We start from the raw sequence: 19,537 nt of genomic DNA, 5'->3' as shown, positions 1-19,537 counted from the left end.
GACACCATGCCCCACTTTCCTGGGCCCTCCTGGATTGGGGTTTTTGACTTCTCTGCAGTTTGTTCTTTCAATAAATGAGAGTTTAGGGGATGTTTCACATCATTATTTGAGAGCCCAGATCCCTGTGCACCCCCTGAGATCTTTTCTAGCCACACAATCACCTCCACCAAAGCCCACGAGTAGAATAATTTGTGATTCCCTCAGTTGATTTGGTGTTTACCACTGAGTTTAATCACTTTTTGTTCCATCAGAACCAGCACTGGCCTTGCTCTGCTGGAGCCAAGGGACGACTGTGGCATCAGCTGAGCAAACAGAGGGGGATGTTTGCACACCCAGACCCAGCACAAAACCTTCAACCCGAGCTTGGAAGGAAATGCTGATTCCTCCCTGACAGTTACTTCTTTGAGAAAACTGGTCGATGTAGCAGGAAAAACAAACAAAACCCACCAACAACAAGAACAAGAACAACAACAACAAAAAAAAAACAAACCACCAAAAAACCAACAGAAAAACCCACCAAAACCACCCAAAAAAGCCTAAAAAACTCTCCAAAAAACAGAAAAAAGCAAAAAATAAAAAACCCCAAAACAACAACAACAACAAAAAAAAACCAACTAAAAAAGCACAAAAACACCCCCCAAACCCCAAAAAACCCCCAAAACAAAACAAAACAAACCCCAAACACCAAAACTAAAACCAAAAAACCAAAACAATAAGACAAAAACCAGAAATAAATTAAAAAAAAAAAAACAAAACAAAACAAAACAAAAAACCAACAACCCCTCCCAAAAAAGCATTAAAAAAACCCCAAAAAACCCAAAATCCCAAAAAACACCCCTAAAAAAAAAAAAAAACCAAAACAAAAAAACCCCCAAAATACCAAAAATAAAAAATTAATAATCCACCACTCTGGCTATTCAGGAAAGGGAACTACAGCTGCCTGTTGCAAAGGTATGTATGCACAAAAGGCACGATAAGTGGGTGCTGAGCAGCGAGGAGTGGCAATTATCAGTTGCACATATCATTAGAGTCCCTCAGCTTTTCAATGGCACGGAGCTCCCCACGCCGTGTTTGCTGGGCCAGGTAAAAGGGGACTCTTAATACTGTGCAAATATGACTTAGCAAAGGACTTTGCTTTCTCACCTATTCTCGGGCTTTTCAAATCAACATTATTAATTGGTGCCTTATCGGTAAGTGCTGTCTGGCAGTTAAAGGATGTTTCCACCCAGTGCAACGAATACATAGAAACTCAGCAATGTCAGCCACAAGGACAAAGAGCTGCCATGTTGAAACAGAAAAATGCTTCAACACCTTCAGTCTTCTTTGTGAAAGCACTGAGCATTCCAGCATTCGCTTGCAGCTGTTATTCCATGTTCTATTATGCTTGTTTTAACTAAATAGATTGTTCAGAACTCTGGCTTACAGTTGCAACTATTAGAAATTATAGTTTTTATTTTTCTTTCTTTCTCTCTCTCCTTCCTTCCTTCCTTCCTTCCTTCCTTCCTTCCTTCCTTCCTTCCTTCCTTCCTTCCTTCCTTCCTTCCTTCCTTCCTTCCTTCCTTCCTTCCTTCCTTCCTTCCTTCCTTCCTTCCTTCCTTCCTTCCTTCCTTCCTTCCTTCCTTCCTTCCTTCCTTCCTTCCTTCCTTCCTTCCTTCCTTCCTTCCTTCCTTCCTTCCTTCCTTCCTTCCTTCCTTCCTTCCTTCCTTCCTTCCTTCCTTCCTTCCTTCCTTCCTTCCTTCCTTCCTTCCTTCCTTCCTTCCTTCCTTCCTTCCTTCCTTCCTTCCTTCCTTCCTTCCTTCCTTCCTTCCTTCCCTTTTTCTCCCTTTTCTTCTCTTTCTTTTTCTCTTTCTCTCTCTTTCTCTTTTTCTCTCTCTTTCTTTCCTCCTCTCTCTCTTCCTCCCTTTCCTTCCTTTTCCTCTGCTTTTCTGCTATCCAGGAGTGCACAACCACACATTTTAGAACCCGCACCAACTGGTTTCCATGCTGGATAACTCAGCCACTTTCAGCCCCTCAGATCACCTTGCTCCCCACCTGCCAGCTCTCCTGAGCACCAAACCCACTTGAAAACGGAGAAAAATGCTCGGCTGATAAGGAAAACCGAACACAAAGGGCACGACACTTCCCGGGCACCATTAAAGGGAGGCAAAAAGAGCCTAAAAGGAGAAGAAAAGCTTTCAGTGCCCCCAGCTCGCATTTTCCCCACACACGTGCAGGAATGAAAGGACACTGGGGCTGCTGCCTCCCTTTTTCACTGATGAACAAGATAAACCCAGGAGCTCCATGAAAACCCGAGTGGTGCCGCTGCCCCTCATTCTCATGCAGGATTGTGGAGATCCAGGCCGGCCTGGCAGGTATTTGTGTGAACCTCTCTGCAGGGACAGGGATTTTATCTCCTCCCCAGAGAGCCTGCCCAGCTCTCAGCTATTCCAGGGGCTCGTTTTTCTCAGCATCCAACCCAAACCTTGCTCCTGGGCTGGTTCCTCCAAGTCCAATTCTGTGAGTGACCCTAAATGCAGAATATGAATTTCAACTGCTTCTTTTACAGTATGATATTATCTTCAAGAAATTTTCCTCTACAAGCACAAAATAAGATAGAATTCATTTCTTTAAAGGACATCAGCTTATCTTCAAGAAATTTTCCTGTACAAGCACAAAATCAGATCAAATTCATTTATTTAAAGTACTTCTGTGCCACCACACTTTGCTGTTTTATAAGAGCAGACCTGTGAAATGAGATGCTCAGTAGCTTTTTTTTTGTTTTCTTCTTCTTCTTCTCCTTCTTCTCCTTCTTCTCCTCTTCATCTTCTTCTATATCATCTATATATCTATATATCTATATATCTATATCTATATCTATATCTATATCTATATCTATATCTATATCTATATCTATATCTATATCTATATCTATATCTATATCTATCTATATCTATATCTATATCTATCTATATTATTGGTATCTATTTCTATGTCTATGTCTATAACTCTGAAATAGCAATGCCTTGGAAAAATAAATCTGATTTAAATCCCACATTTCCTACTCCAGGAGTGCCCAGTTTTCACTCAGGTTTAGCAAGGGATGCTCTGGGCTTTGAAGGAAAGAGCAGAGGAGCTCTTGGTGAGCAGCAGAGCTGAAATGGAGGGTGGGACACTCTCCCAGTCCCAAGTTTTTCTTGGCAAAAGGGCTGGCAAATCCAAACTGCCAGGAATAAATTGCTGTTGGAGCTCGAGGACATGTTGGAGTCATCGGCAGACACAGAGCCTGAGAGGAAGGATCTCAGTCAGGGACAGAACAACCTCCTTAGGAAAAATTGCAAATCCTCCCTGCTTGGCATTGCAGGAAAGCAGGAGAATAACCTGTGGCATTCACATTGTCTGAAAAATCCCTTTGCCCAGGATTTTCCTCCTGGGAAGCTGAGAAGCCTCAGAGAAAAGGAAAACAATTCTTATCTCATTTGCTTCTCCTGTGTTGTGCTCACATGTGGAATGTGTTTGGATATTGTTTACCCACAGGTGATTGTTTCACTGCATTCTGTTGTGAGTTGTTTTCACTCTTTGGCCAACTGGGGCCAAGCTCACTCTGGAAAGAGTCAGGAGTTTTCATTATTGTCTTTTTAGCATTCTGTAAGTATCCTTTCTGTATTCTTTACTATAGTTTAGTATAGTGTTCTTTAATATAATATAGTGTTATAAAATAATAAATTAGCCTTCTGAGAACATGGAGTCAGATTCATCACTCCTCCCTGCCACGAGGATCCCTGCAAATCCAATAATAACCCTCCAGGATTCCTCTGCTCCCAACAGGAATTGAGAGGAAGAAGAGCCAGCCAGGCAGGAAAAAGGGATGAGGTCAGAATTAGGGACATCCCAAACCCAGACAGAGCTGAGTGTCCAGCTGAGGGTGTTTCCCTGGGGTGGATTTACAAGGGAAACCCAGCCCCAGCACAGATATTTTCCAGGATTCACCTATTTTAAGATTCCTATGACCAGGAAATGATCAATCTCCATTTCATGGCAGCTGGAGCTGAGCAAGAGACTGCTTGGATTGGCCAAGATTACCAGGAGAAAAGTCCAGCTTATTTCTGGGCAGCACTGCAGAAAGAGGGGGAAAAGCTGAAGCAGGTATTAAAGGAAGAGATGAACAATGAAAGTCAAGTCTTTCCTGGTTTTACATATAAATATTAGTGATTAGAAGGGCAAACATTGAAAAAATTAAAATTCCTCTTGACTAATTTTTAGATAGAATATTTCAGGAAAGAAGAATTCAACACTGTCCTAAAAACTACCTTAAGGCAGCAGCACTGACACAAATTTCCAGAGTTTTCCCAGACTTTCTGTGAGGAAGAACCAACATTGTAGGGCAGAGGAGCTGAAGCTGAAATTCCAGTGGAAACTCAGAGAAGCAATTCCTTTAGGAGTTGCAATTTATTCTTCTGGAACAGAAGGAATTCTTGCACCAAGCAAGGGCTGAGATGTCCCGACAGCAGCAGTGCAGAACTATCTCTGCAGCAGTTATTAATGAGCTGGAAAAATGCTGGACAGCAATTTCACCTCCCCTCCCCAAGGCCAGAATTCACGGCAACAAATCCCTAAAATAATCAGCTAACTCCAGAAGATTAGGAGAGGGGATGCCTCCAGATGACAGAAGATTTCTTAATTTCAGTTTACTTATAAGGTCACATTAGGAAGGAGGAAAATTTCCTCTGAAGTTTATAAATTAGTTTCTAATCTATTCCACAGCTTTTGGTATTTCTGGTCTATATTCTGTGTTACAGTCAGAAATGAAGAGGGGAAAAAAGTAATAAAAAAATAATTTCTTGGGTTAGCCAAGAAAGGATTTAAGCACTTAATTTAGACTCCTCCTGCTGCTACTATTATTATTATATCTATATTTTTATATATATTTATATAGATGTTTACAGAGCTGAAATTTCCAGAGGGAAATGAACATCACAGTGAAGCTGACTTCTGGTGATTACTTTTCTTTATTTTTCTCTCCAAACTGTCCTGTGAAAAATAAACTTGGTTGGGTTGTTTTATTTTTTCCAGAACATGTGTTTTAACATCTCATAGAAATCTAGTAGAATCTAAAATCAAAATCAATCAGTATTTATTGTTGTCCCTGTGGGACAAAGTTCCACCTTCACTGTTCTACAGAACCTTGATTTATTTCTAGGACAAAATATGAAAAAAAAACCCCAAAATATAAAGTATTTTTTTGTTTTGTTATGTATATTTATATTTAATTATTTTTCAGTGGCACCCAATTCTCTGTGTTCTGACTTTCATTTTTACAGCAGCACCATCAGGGCTGGACCCAACTCCAAGTCCCTCTGGTGTTCCTCACCCCCACTCTCCCCTTTCCTCCCTCTCCAGCTGCTGCCCAGGTTTTCCTGCTTATCCAGGGAGCTCCAAATTCTCCTTCCAATGGGATTAACCCAATCCTGCACACCCCTCAGCATCCCAGGGGACCTTCATGGATCCATCTGCCTTCTCTAAGGTGCGGAACCACACAAAAAAACCCCCAATTCCAAATTCCCTGCTGGAACAGGGACCTGTCCTAGGAACCACAAAATAAAACCCAATTCCAGACTCCCCAGTGGAACAGGAACCCGTCCTGGGAACCACAGAATAAGGCATGGAACCACAAAATAAGGTATGGAATCCCACAATAAAACCCAATTTCAAATTCCCCAGTGGAACAGGAGCCTGTCCTGGGAACTACATAATAAGGTATGGAATCACAAAATAAGGTATAGAACCACACAACAAAACCCAGTTCCAGAATCTCCACTGGAACAGGAACCTGTCCTGGGAACCATGCAAAAAAACCTAATTCCAAATTCCCCAGTGGAAAAAGAACCTGTCCTGGGAATCACACAATAAAACCGAACTCCAGAGTCTCCAGTGAAACAGGAATCTGTCCTGGGAACCACACAATAAAACAAATTCCAGTTTCCCCATTGGAACAGAAATCTGTCCTGAGAATCACATTAAAAAAAACCCAATTCCAGACTCTCCACTGGAACAGGAGCCTGTCCTGGGAACCACAAAATAAGGTATGGAACCGCAAAATAAAACCCAATTCCAAATTCCCCAATGGAACAGGAACCTGTGCTGGGAGAGATTCGTCCCACCCTGCGGATTTTTCCCTGTCCTGGGTGTGATCCCACCTCCCACCCAGAGGATTTTTCCCTGTCCTGGGTGTGATCCCACCTCACACCCTGCGGATTTTTCCCTGTCCTGGGAGAGATCCCACCTCCCACCCTGCGGATTTTTCCCTGTTCCACAGCAGAACCCGGAGCTGGCCCAGGGCAGCCCCCTCCTCTGCTGCTGCACCAGCCCCCAGCCCACCCCAGATGTGATTGTGCATCCAGAGCTGACTCCAGGAGCTGATTCCAGCCAAACCCTCGTGGCACACTCAGCCCAGCATCCCAGGAGGAATTGCAGAGCACAGGGAGGGGAGGGGGCTCTGTGTGTGTGTCTGCGTTACCTTCCAAGTTACCACACATCCCCCAAATCCCACAGGCTACCATTCCAAAATTTGTGATGTTTTGTCTACTCTGGTGATTTAAGGTTTGTCAGAAAATGTCAGAAAGGCCACGGGGCCAAGGGCTTCCTGATGACTGAGGATTTTCTTTCACATGACCTTCCTGAAGTTGATTTTTGGGCTCCAGACAGTGCTGCCTTCAGCTCTGACAGGGGCCGGCTGGCAGCAGATTCATGGGGATCTCTGGGGCATTCTGGCATTTTCTGACTGAGCTGGGGCTGTAATGCCTCCTAATCACCCAGAATATTGTTTCACTGGAGGGGTGGAAATGCCAGCCCCTCGCTTTGGTGAGCAGGGAAAAGGAGCCTGGTGCAAACAATTAAAAACAGCAGCGTTGAGCGCTGGCATTCCATGTGTGATAGTGCACGTGGCTTTTAGCAGGGGAGCACCGAGTTTTATATATTTTACATATAAAAATGCGTTTTATAGACACAGAGAGAAAAGGATGATTGGGAGAGAAGCGTTAAAAATGTTAATTTGTGGTCAAACTTTTAACTTATGTTGAAATTCATAATTTCTGCTCAAACTCTTAATTTGTGTTGAAACTGTTAACTTGTGTTCAAACTCATAATTTGTGTTTAAACTTAATTTGTGTTCAAACTCTTGTGTTCAAATTCTTAATTTGTGTTCAAACTCCTAATTTGTGATAAAATTCTTAATTTGTGTTCAAACTCCTGTGCTGAAACTGTTAATTTGTGTTCAGCAAGGGGTGGAAATGCCATCCCCTCACTTTGGTGAGCAGGGAAAAGGAGCCTGGGATGCAAACAATTAAAAAACGGGAGTAAACAATTAAAAAATGGTAAATAGCAACCTTGAGTTGGTAGTTCATGTGTGATAGTGCACGTGGCTTTTAGCAGGGGAGCACTGAAGTGAATTTTATAGACACAGAGAGAAAAGGAGGATTGGGAGAGAAATGTTTGTGATCAAACTCTTAATTTGTGTTCAAACTCTTGTGTTCAAACTCTTAATTTGTGTTGAAACTCCTAATTTGTGTTCAAACTCTTACTTTGTGTTCAAGCTGTTAAATGTGTGATTGCTCCCACACACCCCAAGCGAAGGGAGCAGGGACCAGCACGTGAGGGTTTTACATTATTTAGGAAACTCCTGGTTAAGAAAAAGTTTAGGAATCTTGAATTTGCATGCGTTATTGGCATAACTGACTCAGCCAGAATGTCTTAATGGGTCTCCTTTGTGTCCTAAGCACAGAACCATGGATTGGTTTGGGCTGGACCTTAAAGCTCAGCCCATCCCACCCCATTCCATGGCAGGGACAACTTCCACTATCCCAGGTTGATCCAAGCCCTGTCCAACCTGGCCTTGGACACTTCCAGGGATCCAGGGGCACCCACAGCTTCTCTGGGCATCCTCTGCCACAGCCTCACCCTCCCAGAAAAGAATTTTAAATCATTTATTCTTCCAGCTGTCTCCTCACCCCCGTATAAATGCAGTTTCTGACTCAAACCTGTGTGTGTCTGTGCTTGGGATGCATCAAGATGACAAGGTGGCCTCTCCTAAACCTGCCTGGAGTTTAGGGACACTTTTATGTGAGGGGATGCTGCTGTGGCACCTGAGCCATGTGTGGGAGCAGCTCAGCAGCACGTTCTGGACACCTCCTGAGCCCCAGCAATGCAGGGGAATCAGACACAGGTTATAAATCATATAAATCAGTGATGGGGAGCAGCTCAGCATCACAGCTCCGGGGTTTGGAGGATGGAGGAAGAGAAGAACCGGCTTAACTCACAAAAAAAATCTTATTTAGAGCTGCGAGGTGTTCATACCCTGCCCGAACCCCACATTATTTGCCAGGGAGAAATGGGAATTTGCCATTAACCACTTCATAGCCTGCAGGTGTGGGAGCCCTGGGACAGCCCCTGCTCTGCCTCAGCGTTCTGCAGATATGGAGAGAGCAACCTTAACCACTCCTCTTAACTTGGCCTGATTTATGGGCTCCAAACCCCCCCGAGATCCCTTCATGGAGCCATTTCTCATACCCACACTCACTGAACAACCCAGCCCAAACATCTGTATCACAGAAATTCAACACACAGTGTTATTCCTGCAAAATAATTTAACCATCACTTTCTTCGCTGACTTTTCTGTGCCAGCCTTACACTTTTTTTTTTTTTATTTTTTATTTTTTTTTTTTACTTTACATGCTTCATTTCAGCAAAATCAAGGATGCAAACTTCTTAGAAGTACTTAGTTTCCATGGAAACCTAAGCTGACCGCAACATTATTGTTCTCAAGAGGGAACTGACTTTACTATATGTTCATTCACTGAATTAATGGACTCCTGGTTCTTTTATTAGCAGCTCTCTAACAATAGAAAGAGAGAAATGTTATAAAAAAGACTCTCAGACAACTGTCCACTCTTTTGTCCAGGGCTTATTGGAATGACGCAAGTCTATTCAGGAAAAGATTATAAAAATCAACTCAAAGCTGCCTGTGTTTGTGGCTGCTAAATATACCTTTATTTCATAAAGATACAACCTATAAAACAAGCAAATTAAAGCTCTTTTTTAAGGTAGTAACTGTGAAGCAGCAGCTCTGGAGAAATGGGGCTTTAGCTCCCAAATCTGGGATTGTTGCCCCCTCCCATGGGGTTGTGGAGCATCTTTAACCCCAAATTCTGTGTCAATTCTCATCCAGGATGAAGACTGTGCACAAACTGGAGGGGGGAGATTCTTCAATACACAGAAAAGTGAAGAAAACTCAGCAAAATCTGTGGGAAATCCTCACTGAGAGTTTGAGAACACCTTCCACGAGCTGGGGATAATATGATAATAGATCCCTGTGATGGGAAATGTGCAGAAGTGTGCAGAAATGCAATTTGTTCTGCAAAGGCAGCAACTCGGAGCAGGCCAGATTCAAATCTGCAATACGAAAACTTGCAAATCCAGGCCAAATCTGCAATTTGAAAAATTGCAAATCTAAGTTCAAATCTGCAATTGGAAAACGTGCAAATTTGGGTTCAAATCTGCAATATGAGAAATTGCAGATCCAAGTTCAAATCTGCAATTTGAAAAATTGCAAATCTGGGTTTTAAATCTGCAATTTGGAACATTTCAAATCCGAGTTCAAATCTGCACTTTGAAAAATTGCAAATCTGCAATTAGAGAAATTGCAGATCCAAGTTCAAATCTGCAATTTGAGAAATTGCAAATCTAAGTTCAAATCTACAATTGGAAAACTTGCAAATTTGGGTTCAAATCTGCAATTTGAGAAATTAAAAGTCAAGATTCAAATCTGCAATTTGAAATATTTCAAATCCGAGTTCAAATCTGCAATTTGAAATATTTCAAATGCAAGTTCAAATCTGCAATTTGAAAACTTGCAAATTCGTGTTCAAATCTGCAATTTGCAACATTTCAAATCCGCAATTTGAAACATTTCAAACACGCAATTTGCCCTCTCAAGGCTCAGGCTTGGGGGGGTTTGTCCTGCCCAGTAATTGCTGCACAAAAGACAGTGAGCAGCTCCCTTGCTCTTCCCTAACTACCTTCCTGAGTGCTTATTGAAGTCTGATTTCTTACTCCTCTGGGTCATCATTCATCAGCCCCCAGATCCCACCGGGAGAGCCCGGCCAGACCTCTCCACATCCCTCCTTGCCAGGGGCCATTCCTGACGGCCCCGTGAAATGGAAAATGTCTTCACAGCGACCCGGCGGGACGGGCCGCGGCCATAATACCCAAATAATCATTTGGCAAATTATCATAATTATCAATCAATCATCCCCGTGTGAACAATGTGCTCCTGAAGTATCAGATGGTTCCTGTGACCTGTAGCATTTTGGATATAATAATAAACCCGGGGAGATTTATGGCCCCATCCCGCTCGCCGCGTCTGCAGCGGCAAAACGCTCGTTGGGGTTTTGCTTTTGCTTTAAAGCTCAAAGCTTTCCTCATACCTGTTTTTTTTTGTTTGCTCCTTGATCCTTTTATAAAAGGCCAAAATTTCTGGGCACACCCAGTTTTCTTTCACCCCCAGTTTAAAAAATTCGCTTTATTTTTAAAAAGAAATCTGCGTGATTTGCGAGCGCGGAATAACCGCGCTGCTTAAATTGCTTTTACTCCACAGCCTCATCAGCATTATATTTACAGCTTCTAATATTTGGCAATGTAGGAATGAGGCCAGCCAGAGGAGGAGGGGGGAAAATTGGTTTTGTCTTCAGTTTTTGTTGTGTTTTGCACAATGCCAGATTGAATCCAACCCTTTTGAAGCCGATAGCATCTCCCGCTCCCCGTGCAGCACATTCTTGTTAATGGATAAATTCAAGCTCTCCAGAAAGTCAAAGAATAAATTTAAAGCCTTTTGCCAAATGCCTATCCTATTGGATTTTGATAAGACGGCTATTGAGCTTTAATAATGTCTTCTATCCTTTTTCAGCTGGCCCTTAACATGTCTCTTTATTTGTCCCTAAAGCCTCTTCAGCGATGCCTTTTTATTACAAGTCTCTCAGCTTGCTCTCAGGGGAGACAGGGTCGACAAGAGTGATAGATAGATAACTCTATAGATTATCTCCCACAGATGTTTTCTCTCCAGTAGCCCCTCAGGCTATTCCCTCTAAGTAAACAGAAACTAAATAGAGAGTCTACTGAAGAGAGAAGTCCCTGAGGTCCCTTGTCACCACGGTCAGAAAAACAGCCCAGCCCAGGGAGCTCTGCACACACAGAGAATCCTTCCCCAGCATTCTGGAGCCCCCATCCAAAGTGACCCTTGGAGGGGAGAAAAATGCGTCAGCTTGGGGGGAAAAAAAAATAAAAAAATGTGGTGTGTAATGGGCACAGGCCTTGCTGGAGGAAGCGGAAATCTTTCAGCTCAAAGTTAAAGGAAAATGACAACGGGGACGGGGACAATGACAACAAGGTGTTTGCTCAGTTTATTAAATGCTTGGAAAATTCAGAGGGAGAGGACACTGAGCTGCTTTCTAAGCAAAATAAACAGAGTGCAGGGATATGGGCTGGGAAAAAGACATTTGGGAGCAGGGGACAGTAAACCCACAGGTATTACTCGTATTTTTATCTCTGAGTGTCCTCATTCAGGTCACTAAAAGAACTAAAATAAGTGACTTTCCTGTTTAATATTGCTTCCAGCACAGATGATTTAAAATTAAACAAACAAGATGAGGAGCTTGTGTGTATTTTTTTAAGTTAAACTAAATTTCAGCCAACAAAGGTGATACAAGGAAAGCTTGTTAGGTATACACCGCATTTCAATCCATGGAGCAGCACAGACATAAAAAATAATCCTGGATATGGGTCCTTCAATGACATTGAATTAGTCCTGTCAGAGAACCACTAACAAAGAAATCAGCTTTGTGGTGTTAGTGGTCCCAGCAGAAATAACAGAAACATGAACCGAAAAATACTGGATATGGTGAGAAATACTTATTCTTTGTGCTCCAAGCCAAAAAAAATCCCTGTTTTATTCTACTACAAAACAGGCTCTGCTGTGCTGCAGACTTTCCCTGCCTTTCAGTTCATTAAAGTTATGTAAAAGAGTGTTTTTCTCCTGGGAGCTTAAGAGCAGAGATAGTTCTGGTGTCACTTTTAAGCAGAGGTTGCTTAAATGATGCACATCTCCCTACACCTCTCACTGCCATCACCTTCCCTTCCCTGCTTTTTCCTGGTTTTACAGGTTTTTCTCTGCATTTTGGGACTTTTTTTTTTTTTGCTCTTTCTAGTCCTTGTTAGTGCCCAATTCTGAACCTGGGATGCAGCAGTCAAAAGAACCACTGAAATTATGGTCTCTTTCCTTCCCTCCCAGTTTAAATCAGGCCACCCACTCCAGTTACATTTGTCTTCAGTCACCTTCTTGCCACCAACTCATCTCTGAAGGAATAGGAATAAATTGAAGTCAAATCTCAACCATTGTGTCTTCAGGGATATGACAACTGAATGATTTAGAGAGGGCTGGAAAAGGAAATCTGCTCCCGAGAGGGTTTTGTGCCACTGGAGCCAAATGCCAGAGTGCTACTTTCCAAACAATTGAGAGATCCTACAAAAATTGTCCAGAGTGATTTCTCATTCTTTAGTTTTCATTTTCTCCTGACTGAAAAGCTGTCTCACAGTAGTCTTTTCACAAGCCATAAAGTTTAGACTTGAACTCTTTACCTTACTGCTCTGACCTCCTTTACCCCAGCTGTAAAACCCTACTGCCCATCCTTCAATAAATTTACCACCTCATAAACTCCCACTAGTGCTTCTCTACAATGCATTTAAAAGACACAAGTGGAAGGCCAGGCCTTCCCTCCTTGTCAAATATCACAATTGTCCAGTTTTATACCTGCTGTACGGGGAAATATTTAAGGACACAGCATTTTTCAAAGACCTGCGGTTTTTGTAACAATCCCCCTTGAAATAAAAGCACAAAGTTTAAATACAAACCCATGGGTTGAACATATAAAACTGCCAGACTCGTGTTTCGCTGCTTCACACAACTCCTGCTCTCTTTGGGATGCTGCAGATCCTGGAGGTGGGGATGGAGAGGGTTCATTTGTGATATCGTAATTAAAGACTGAATAAGAATTAGCTGAGCCATGGAGAATCCCCTCCATCCTTGTGGGAGCTGCGTGGGCATAATGAGGACCTGCCACCTTGTCACCACGTCTGTCCAGACAAAGGGATCCCACAGAGGCAGGGACAGACACCCCATGAGTTATGGGGGTGCCCAAGGTAAAAAGTTCAGCCACAGGTCCCTGGCGAGGTCATGGGATGTTTCCTCTGAGTCTTGGAAATAAAACCTAATTTTTTATTTTTTAACATGTGTCTAAATCCCTGTTCCCAGCCTGGCTCTGGAGCCTGGCAAGGATTTTATTTCACTCTCTTTGGCCGAGGGAAGCAAGGGATTCCTTTTAGTTTCAAGAGTGGAGAAGAAGCAGGTCCTGAAGGATGAGCAGCAAGGGGCAGCCTCAAAGATTTCCTGTCACGGACACATTTTATGAAAAATCCTTTCCTTAGGATTTTTCCTCCTGAGAAGCTGAGAGGCCTCAGGAACAAAATGTAAACAATGGTTATCTGCTGCTGTGGAATGCAACAGGTGCATCTGTGATTGGTCTCATGTTGGTTGTTTCTAATTAAAGGCCAATCACAATCAGCTGGCTCAGGCTCTCTGTCCGAGACACAAATCTTTGTTATCATTCTTTCTTTTTCTATTCTTAGCCAGCCTTCTGATGAAACCTTTTCTTCTATTCTTTTAGTATAGTTTTAATATAATATATAAGATAAAATAATAAATCAAGCCTTCTGAAACATGGAGTCAGATCCTCTTCTCTTCCCTCATCCTGGGACCCCTGTGAACACGGTCACAATTTCCCACTCCCAAAACTTTCCCAAACGGGACTGTGAACATCCTTTATAAATAACTGCACCTAAGAGTCACCCCAGCTCCTTATTTCAGAGAGGACACACAAGCTGCAGCCAGTGAGAGGCTCTAATCAAACCCAACTTGTGAAGCTTTAATCAGCAAAGCTGTTAACCAACAGATCCACATGGGACAAAACCTCATTTCAGTGTTCTGAGGGCAACCCCAACCCAAACAGCAGCCTGGCCACCCAAACGTGTCATGCTGAGCTCCAGTGGAGCCCAGTGCATTTTTACACATTTTCTCTGCTCCAGCTGGAGCCCCACAATGTGATGAGAATCACCACTAATGCATCACAAGGGCTCAAATTTATCCTTTCACAGACTTATTCCTTTTCCCTTGGACTTCACATCAGCCACATTTGATGCTGAAGTGGCCTCCAAAAATTTAGCACTTCTAACAAAGGACCAACATTTTCTTTTACTGGAAAAGAGGTAAATGAGGTTTTTCACTTTGGCCCGGCCGCTGTTTGTGTTGTAGCTGAGTCAAGGAACACCTCAAACTATTATTTTCTCTTTCATAATGACTGGAATCACAAAAAGACAGGAAAATACGCCAGCAGAACCACAACACTTAATCCAAAAAGGCAACAGCAAACACTGGAAAACTTTTACGACGTTATTGCCATCAACACCTCGGTTCAAAAGGGAGGGAAAATCTCCAGGTGCATTTCCAAGCCAGGGAATAAAACAACTCCCACAAGACTGAGCCATGTCCTACCTTTTTTATATTGCCCTCCTGGGAGGTCACCTCGGGATCAGTCAGTATTTGCTAAGGAAAAAACAGAATAGAAACAAAATTCAGTTGTGTTGCAGCTAAGAATGTTATAAAATAATAGAAATTCATATTGCTGTAATGATGATGAGGGGGAGGATGAATAAATATTATATTATTGGTAATAATGGCCAAAACTCACAGCTGCACCCAGATGTTTGGGGAGTTTGATGGAGTGTTTTCAGCAGAACTGTATTTTAGAATTTTTTATAAATATATATATATATATATATATATATGAAAAATCTAAATTACAGTTCTGCTGAAAACCCTCCATAATTATATTATAATTATAAATTATAATAATATTATATGTATAAAATATTATTATAATTTATAATTATAATGTTCAAAACTGTAATTAAGTATTGAACACTATAATTATATAATTATTAAAATAATATTCTGTTAATATCTACTAATATAATTCAGCACATTTTATTACATTTATTTAATTTAATTAACCGTTAATTAATAGTTAATTATATAATTCATTTGCTAAATTATTATAATTAATAATGTATATTTATACTAGAATTAATTATAACAATATGTATTACTATAAAAATTACAAACAAAAACAAGCAAAAAACAAACAAAACCAAAGAAAAATAGAAACATTTTTATTTCTTTGTTTTATGTATTTTTGTTTTGTTGCATACATCCTTGGCAAAGCAAACTCTCTGCGTCACACTGATTAGTGGAATGGGACCACAATAATTTTTGTCTATTGACTTAAGGAGCTAGTCCTGCTGAATATAATAAATATAACAGTGCAGTGATAATATTTGCATAGTTACGTGTATTAAAAATATTAGATAGATATAGATATAGATATAGATATAGATATAGATATATAGATATAGATATAGATATAGATATAGATATAGATATAGATATATAGATATAGATATAGATATAGATATAGATATAGATATAGATATAGATATAGATATAGATATAGATATAGATATATAGATATAGATATAGATATAGATATAGATATAGATATAGATATAGATATAGATATAGATATAGATATAGATATAGATATATATTTTAAGGTTTTCTGTCACTTCTGTGAATAATTCCCTTAGTTTTGGCAGACAAGGATGGGTGTGGACAACAAGGGCGCCGAGGGGACAGGCACCCACAGGATCCAATTCTCAATTCTGTCCCAGGATTGATTCCCTCTGGAGCAGATCTCAGGATGCTCAGGCCCCCCTCCAGCGCTCCTTAATTCCCCCTCCAGCCGAGGTGTGGTGGAACAAGTCATTAAATCGCTGCTGCGCTGCACCTCGGATTAGCTGCAGGTCAGCAGGCATTCGGGGAGGTCAAGTACCTCAGCCCTGCATCCCCTGCATCCCCCAGCAGGGTACACAGGGACCTGATCCAGCCGCAAATACCAGCGGCTCCTGCAGCTCTGGGGGGCTGGGGACAGACAGACACCCAAAGACATCCAAGGATGGGGCTGGTCAGGGCAGTCAGGGCTCCGCCCAGGAGATGGGGGACGTGGTTTGGCTGCCAAAGAGCAGGGAAAACCTCCAAGGAGAGAGATGGACGCGGAAGGAAATGCAGGTTAAAATGGGAAAGGGGAGTTCAGGGGTGCTCAGGGGTGCTCGGGGCTCCCAGAGATGCAGAAGGTGATTTGGGAGGTGGTTTGGCTGCCAAAGAGCAGGGAAAACCTCCAGGAAGAGAGATGGATGTGGAAGGAAAATGCAGGGTAAACTGGGGAAGGGGAGTTTAGGAAAGTTCAGGGAAGTTCAGGGAAGTTCAGGGAAGTTCAGAAAAGTTCAGGGAGTTCAGGGAAGTTCAGTTCAAGGAAGTTCAAGAAGAGAAGTTCACGGATGTTCAGGAAAGGAGAGAGGAGAGGAGAGGAGAGGAGAGGAGAGGAGAGGAGAGGAGAGGAGAGGAGAGGAGAGGAGAGGAGAGGAAGGGAGAGGAGAGGAGAGGAGAGGAGAGGAGAGGAGAGGAGAGGAGAGGAGAGGAGAGGAGAGGAGAGGAGAGAAGGAGAGGAGAGGAGAGGAGAGGAGAGGAGAGGAGAGGAGAGGAGAGGAGAGGAGAGGAGAGGAGAGGAGAGGAGAGGAGAGGAGAGGAGAGGAGAGGAGAGGAGAGGAGAGGCCCCAGTGCATTTTAGCAGCTGAGATTTTGGCACGGAGCTCCTGTCCTGCTTTGGACATGCCCAGGTGAGCTTGACTGATTTACAATTTCCAACCCCTTGCCAAATCTCAGCTGCACTAACAAGGGGCTGTGTTTCCATGGGAAGAACCCCAAACCATTCCCTGCTTTACACCAGCTCTAATGGACGTTGAAACTGCGGTTTCCAAAGCAGCTGAGAGCAAATAGGATCAAGAGGCAAATCCCAGAGCCATAAAATTCTGTGTTCCTAGCCTGGAACACCCTGACATGACTGGGGTTAACATCTATCCTGCCTGTCCTAGATGTCACCAAGCTTCCAGGGAATGCTGATTGCTTCCAGTGTGCTCACCAGGAACAAACAATCCCCAAAATTTTGGAGAATTAGACCATCAAACTATCAGAGCTGAAACAGAAATGCAAAACGACCCCAAAACATCCATGGGACGAAGCTGCCTCCAAATGAAGACACCTCCCTGTAATTATTATTGCAAAAATAATAATCGCAAAAATAATAGTTTTGGATACAATCAGAGAAGTGTGTGCAGTCCGAGTGTGTAATCCCCCGTCCAGCAGCACCATAAACATGGAGGGGAAAGAAAACTCCAGTGAAGTGCAAATTGGGCTGTGGTGGAGCCCTGTATAAACAGGCTTAAGAGTCAGGAATTCCTGAGTCGGAATGGAGATGCCAACACAAGCTTCCTTTTGTTGGTTTGGACAGAGCTGTGCTCAAGGGGCAAGTTCCTTCTCTCAAACCCTTTTTCTTTTCCCTTTTTAAAATTCAAAATAGCAGATCCTGAATTTCAAAGTTCTTAGAGAACAGGACTTTGGTGAAAATATTTCATCCATGTTCAAAAATGGTGATTTTGCTGAAAATCCTCTGCAGGATCTTGCTGCTCGTTCAGGGTATTTAAAAATGGCTGGGTTCTGGTATTTGGTGAAATCCTGTTTGAGTTCCCATTATTACAGAACTTTCGGGGGAAAAAACCCCTCAATATCACAAAGAATTTAATTTTGATGGAACCATCTCCACACTCAAACTATCAGAACACGGACAAATAGTGGTGAACGTGCTGGTAGTGCTGCACTGCCTTGATGATCTTAAAGGCCTTTTCCAACTTTAACAATTCTGGGATTGTATGGGTGAAAGGCATTTTAGCAGTAGTGGGAGAGTAGGGACTGGTTTAGATTAAATATTTCATCCTTTCTTTACGCCTGGTTCCACCAGGAATTGTTCGCAACCCAGCAATTGGTGGCAATTCCCATCAGGGAATTGATGGCACCCAGCAATTGATGGCCATTCCCATCAGGAATTGGTGGCACCCAGCAATTGGTGACACCCAGCAATTGTTAGCAATTCCCACCAGGAATTGGTGACACCCCAGCAATTGTTAGCAATTCCCCACCAGGAATTGGTGGCACCCAGCAATTGTGGCAATTCCTACCAGGGAATTGGTGGCACCCAACAATTGGTGGCATTTCCCACCAGGAATTGGTGGCACCAGGATCCTGCCCCAGTTACACCAGTTAGGGATGTGCCAGAATTTTCACAGAGCCCCCCTGAGTGTACACTAAACACGTCAGGGAACACCATGTGATTCTTTTTGAAGAACAGTTTACAAGCTGGCATTCTCCAGCTGCAGTTAACCCTAATTTGATTACATTACTGAGACAGATCACAATGAGCTTATGTAAATAGTAACGTTATCCATTCATTCCCCCAGCTCAGATAAATTGTCATTTAGGGGGGGGAAAAAAACCCCAACCCAAACTTCAATATGCATTCAGCAGGGCATGGTGCATCCACCAAACTCTGAGGGTGACAGACTGGAACTGCCCCTGCTGCATCTCTGGATTATCCCTCTAAAATCTGGATTTTAAAGGCATATTTCCACCTCTCCAGTCCTATACCTCACCTCCTCCCTTCCTTCATATGATATAATATATAATATATAATATATAATATATAATATATAATATATAATATATAATATATAATATATAATATATAATATATAATATATAATATATAATATATAATATATAATATATAATATATAATAAATAACATATCATATATCATATATCTTACATATTATATATTATATACATTATATACATTATATATATTATATATATTATATAAATTATATATTACATATAATATATTATATTATATTATATTATATTATATTATATTATATTATATTATATTATATATTATATATTATATATGATGTATTATATATTATATATTATATATTATATATTATATATTATATATTATATATTATATATTATATATTATATTATATATTATTATATATTATATATTATATATGTTATATGTTATATGTTATATGTTATATGTTATATGTTATATGTTATATGTTATATGTTATATGTTATATGTTATATGTTATATGTTATATATATTATATATAATATACGTTATAGATATTTAAATATATAAAGGAAGGTCTTCTCCAATAAAAAAAAAAATTTAAATATGTACATTCAAACACACCAACAACCCGCAGAGCCACAGCACTGATGTGCATCTCTAGGAAAACCAGATATTGGGAAAAAACCCACAGAAAACCATTTCAGCACTTAAACATTCAGTCTTTCAGCCCTATTGTTAAAATACAGGGATTTTATAGCATTTTCTGGCCAACAATTTACCAAAATCTTCCATTTTTTTCTATAGTAAGC

At 41.4% G+C, this 19,537-nt stretch overlaps 1 protein-coding gene across 1 annotated transcript in view; it reads right to left on the bottom strand.

Annotated features, from left to right (window-relative positions):
- PRDM16 (PR/SET domain 16) overlaps positions 1 to 19,537 on the bottom strand; it is a 300,196-nt gene that overhangs the window by 132,312 nt on the left and 148,347 nt on the right. The window contains exon 3 of the mRNA XM_063176900.1: positions 14,633 to 14,683. Coding sequence (XP_063032970.1) covers positions 14,633 to 14,683 — 51 coding nt within the window. The remainder of the gene's footprint in view (positions 1 to 14,632; positions 14,684 to 19,537) is intronic.

The sequence above is a fragment of the Melospiza melodia genome, chromosome 26 (genome assembly GCF_035770615.1).
Source record: "Melospiza melodia melodia isolate bMelMel2 chromosome 26, bMelMel2.pri, whole genome shotgun sequence".
Lineage (NCBI taxonomy): Eukaryota > Metazoa > Chordata > Aves > Passeriformes > Passerellidae > Melospiza > Melospiza melodia.
Note: the sequence above shows the minus strand (reverse complement) of the source record. Positions and strands in the feature narration are given on the sequence as shown.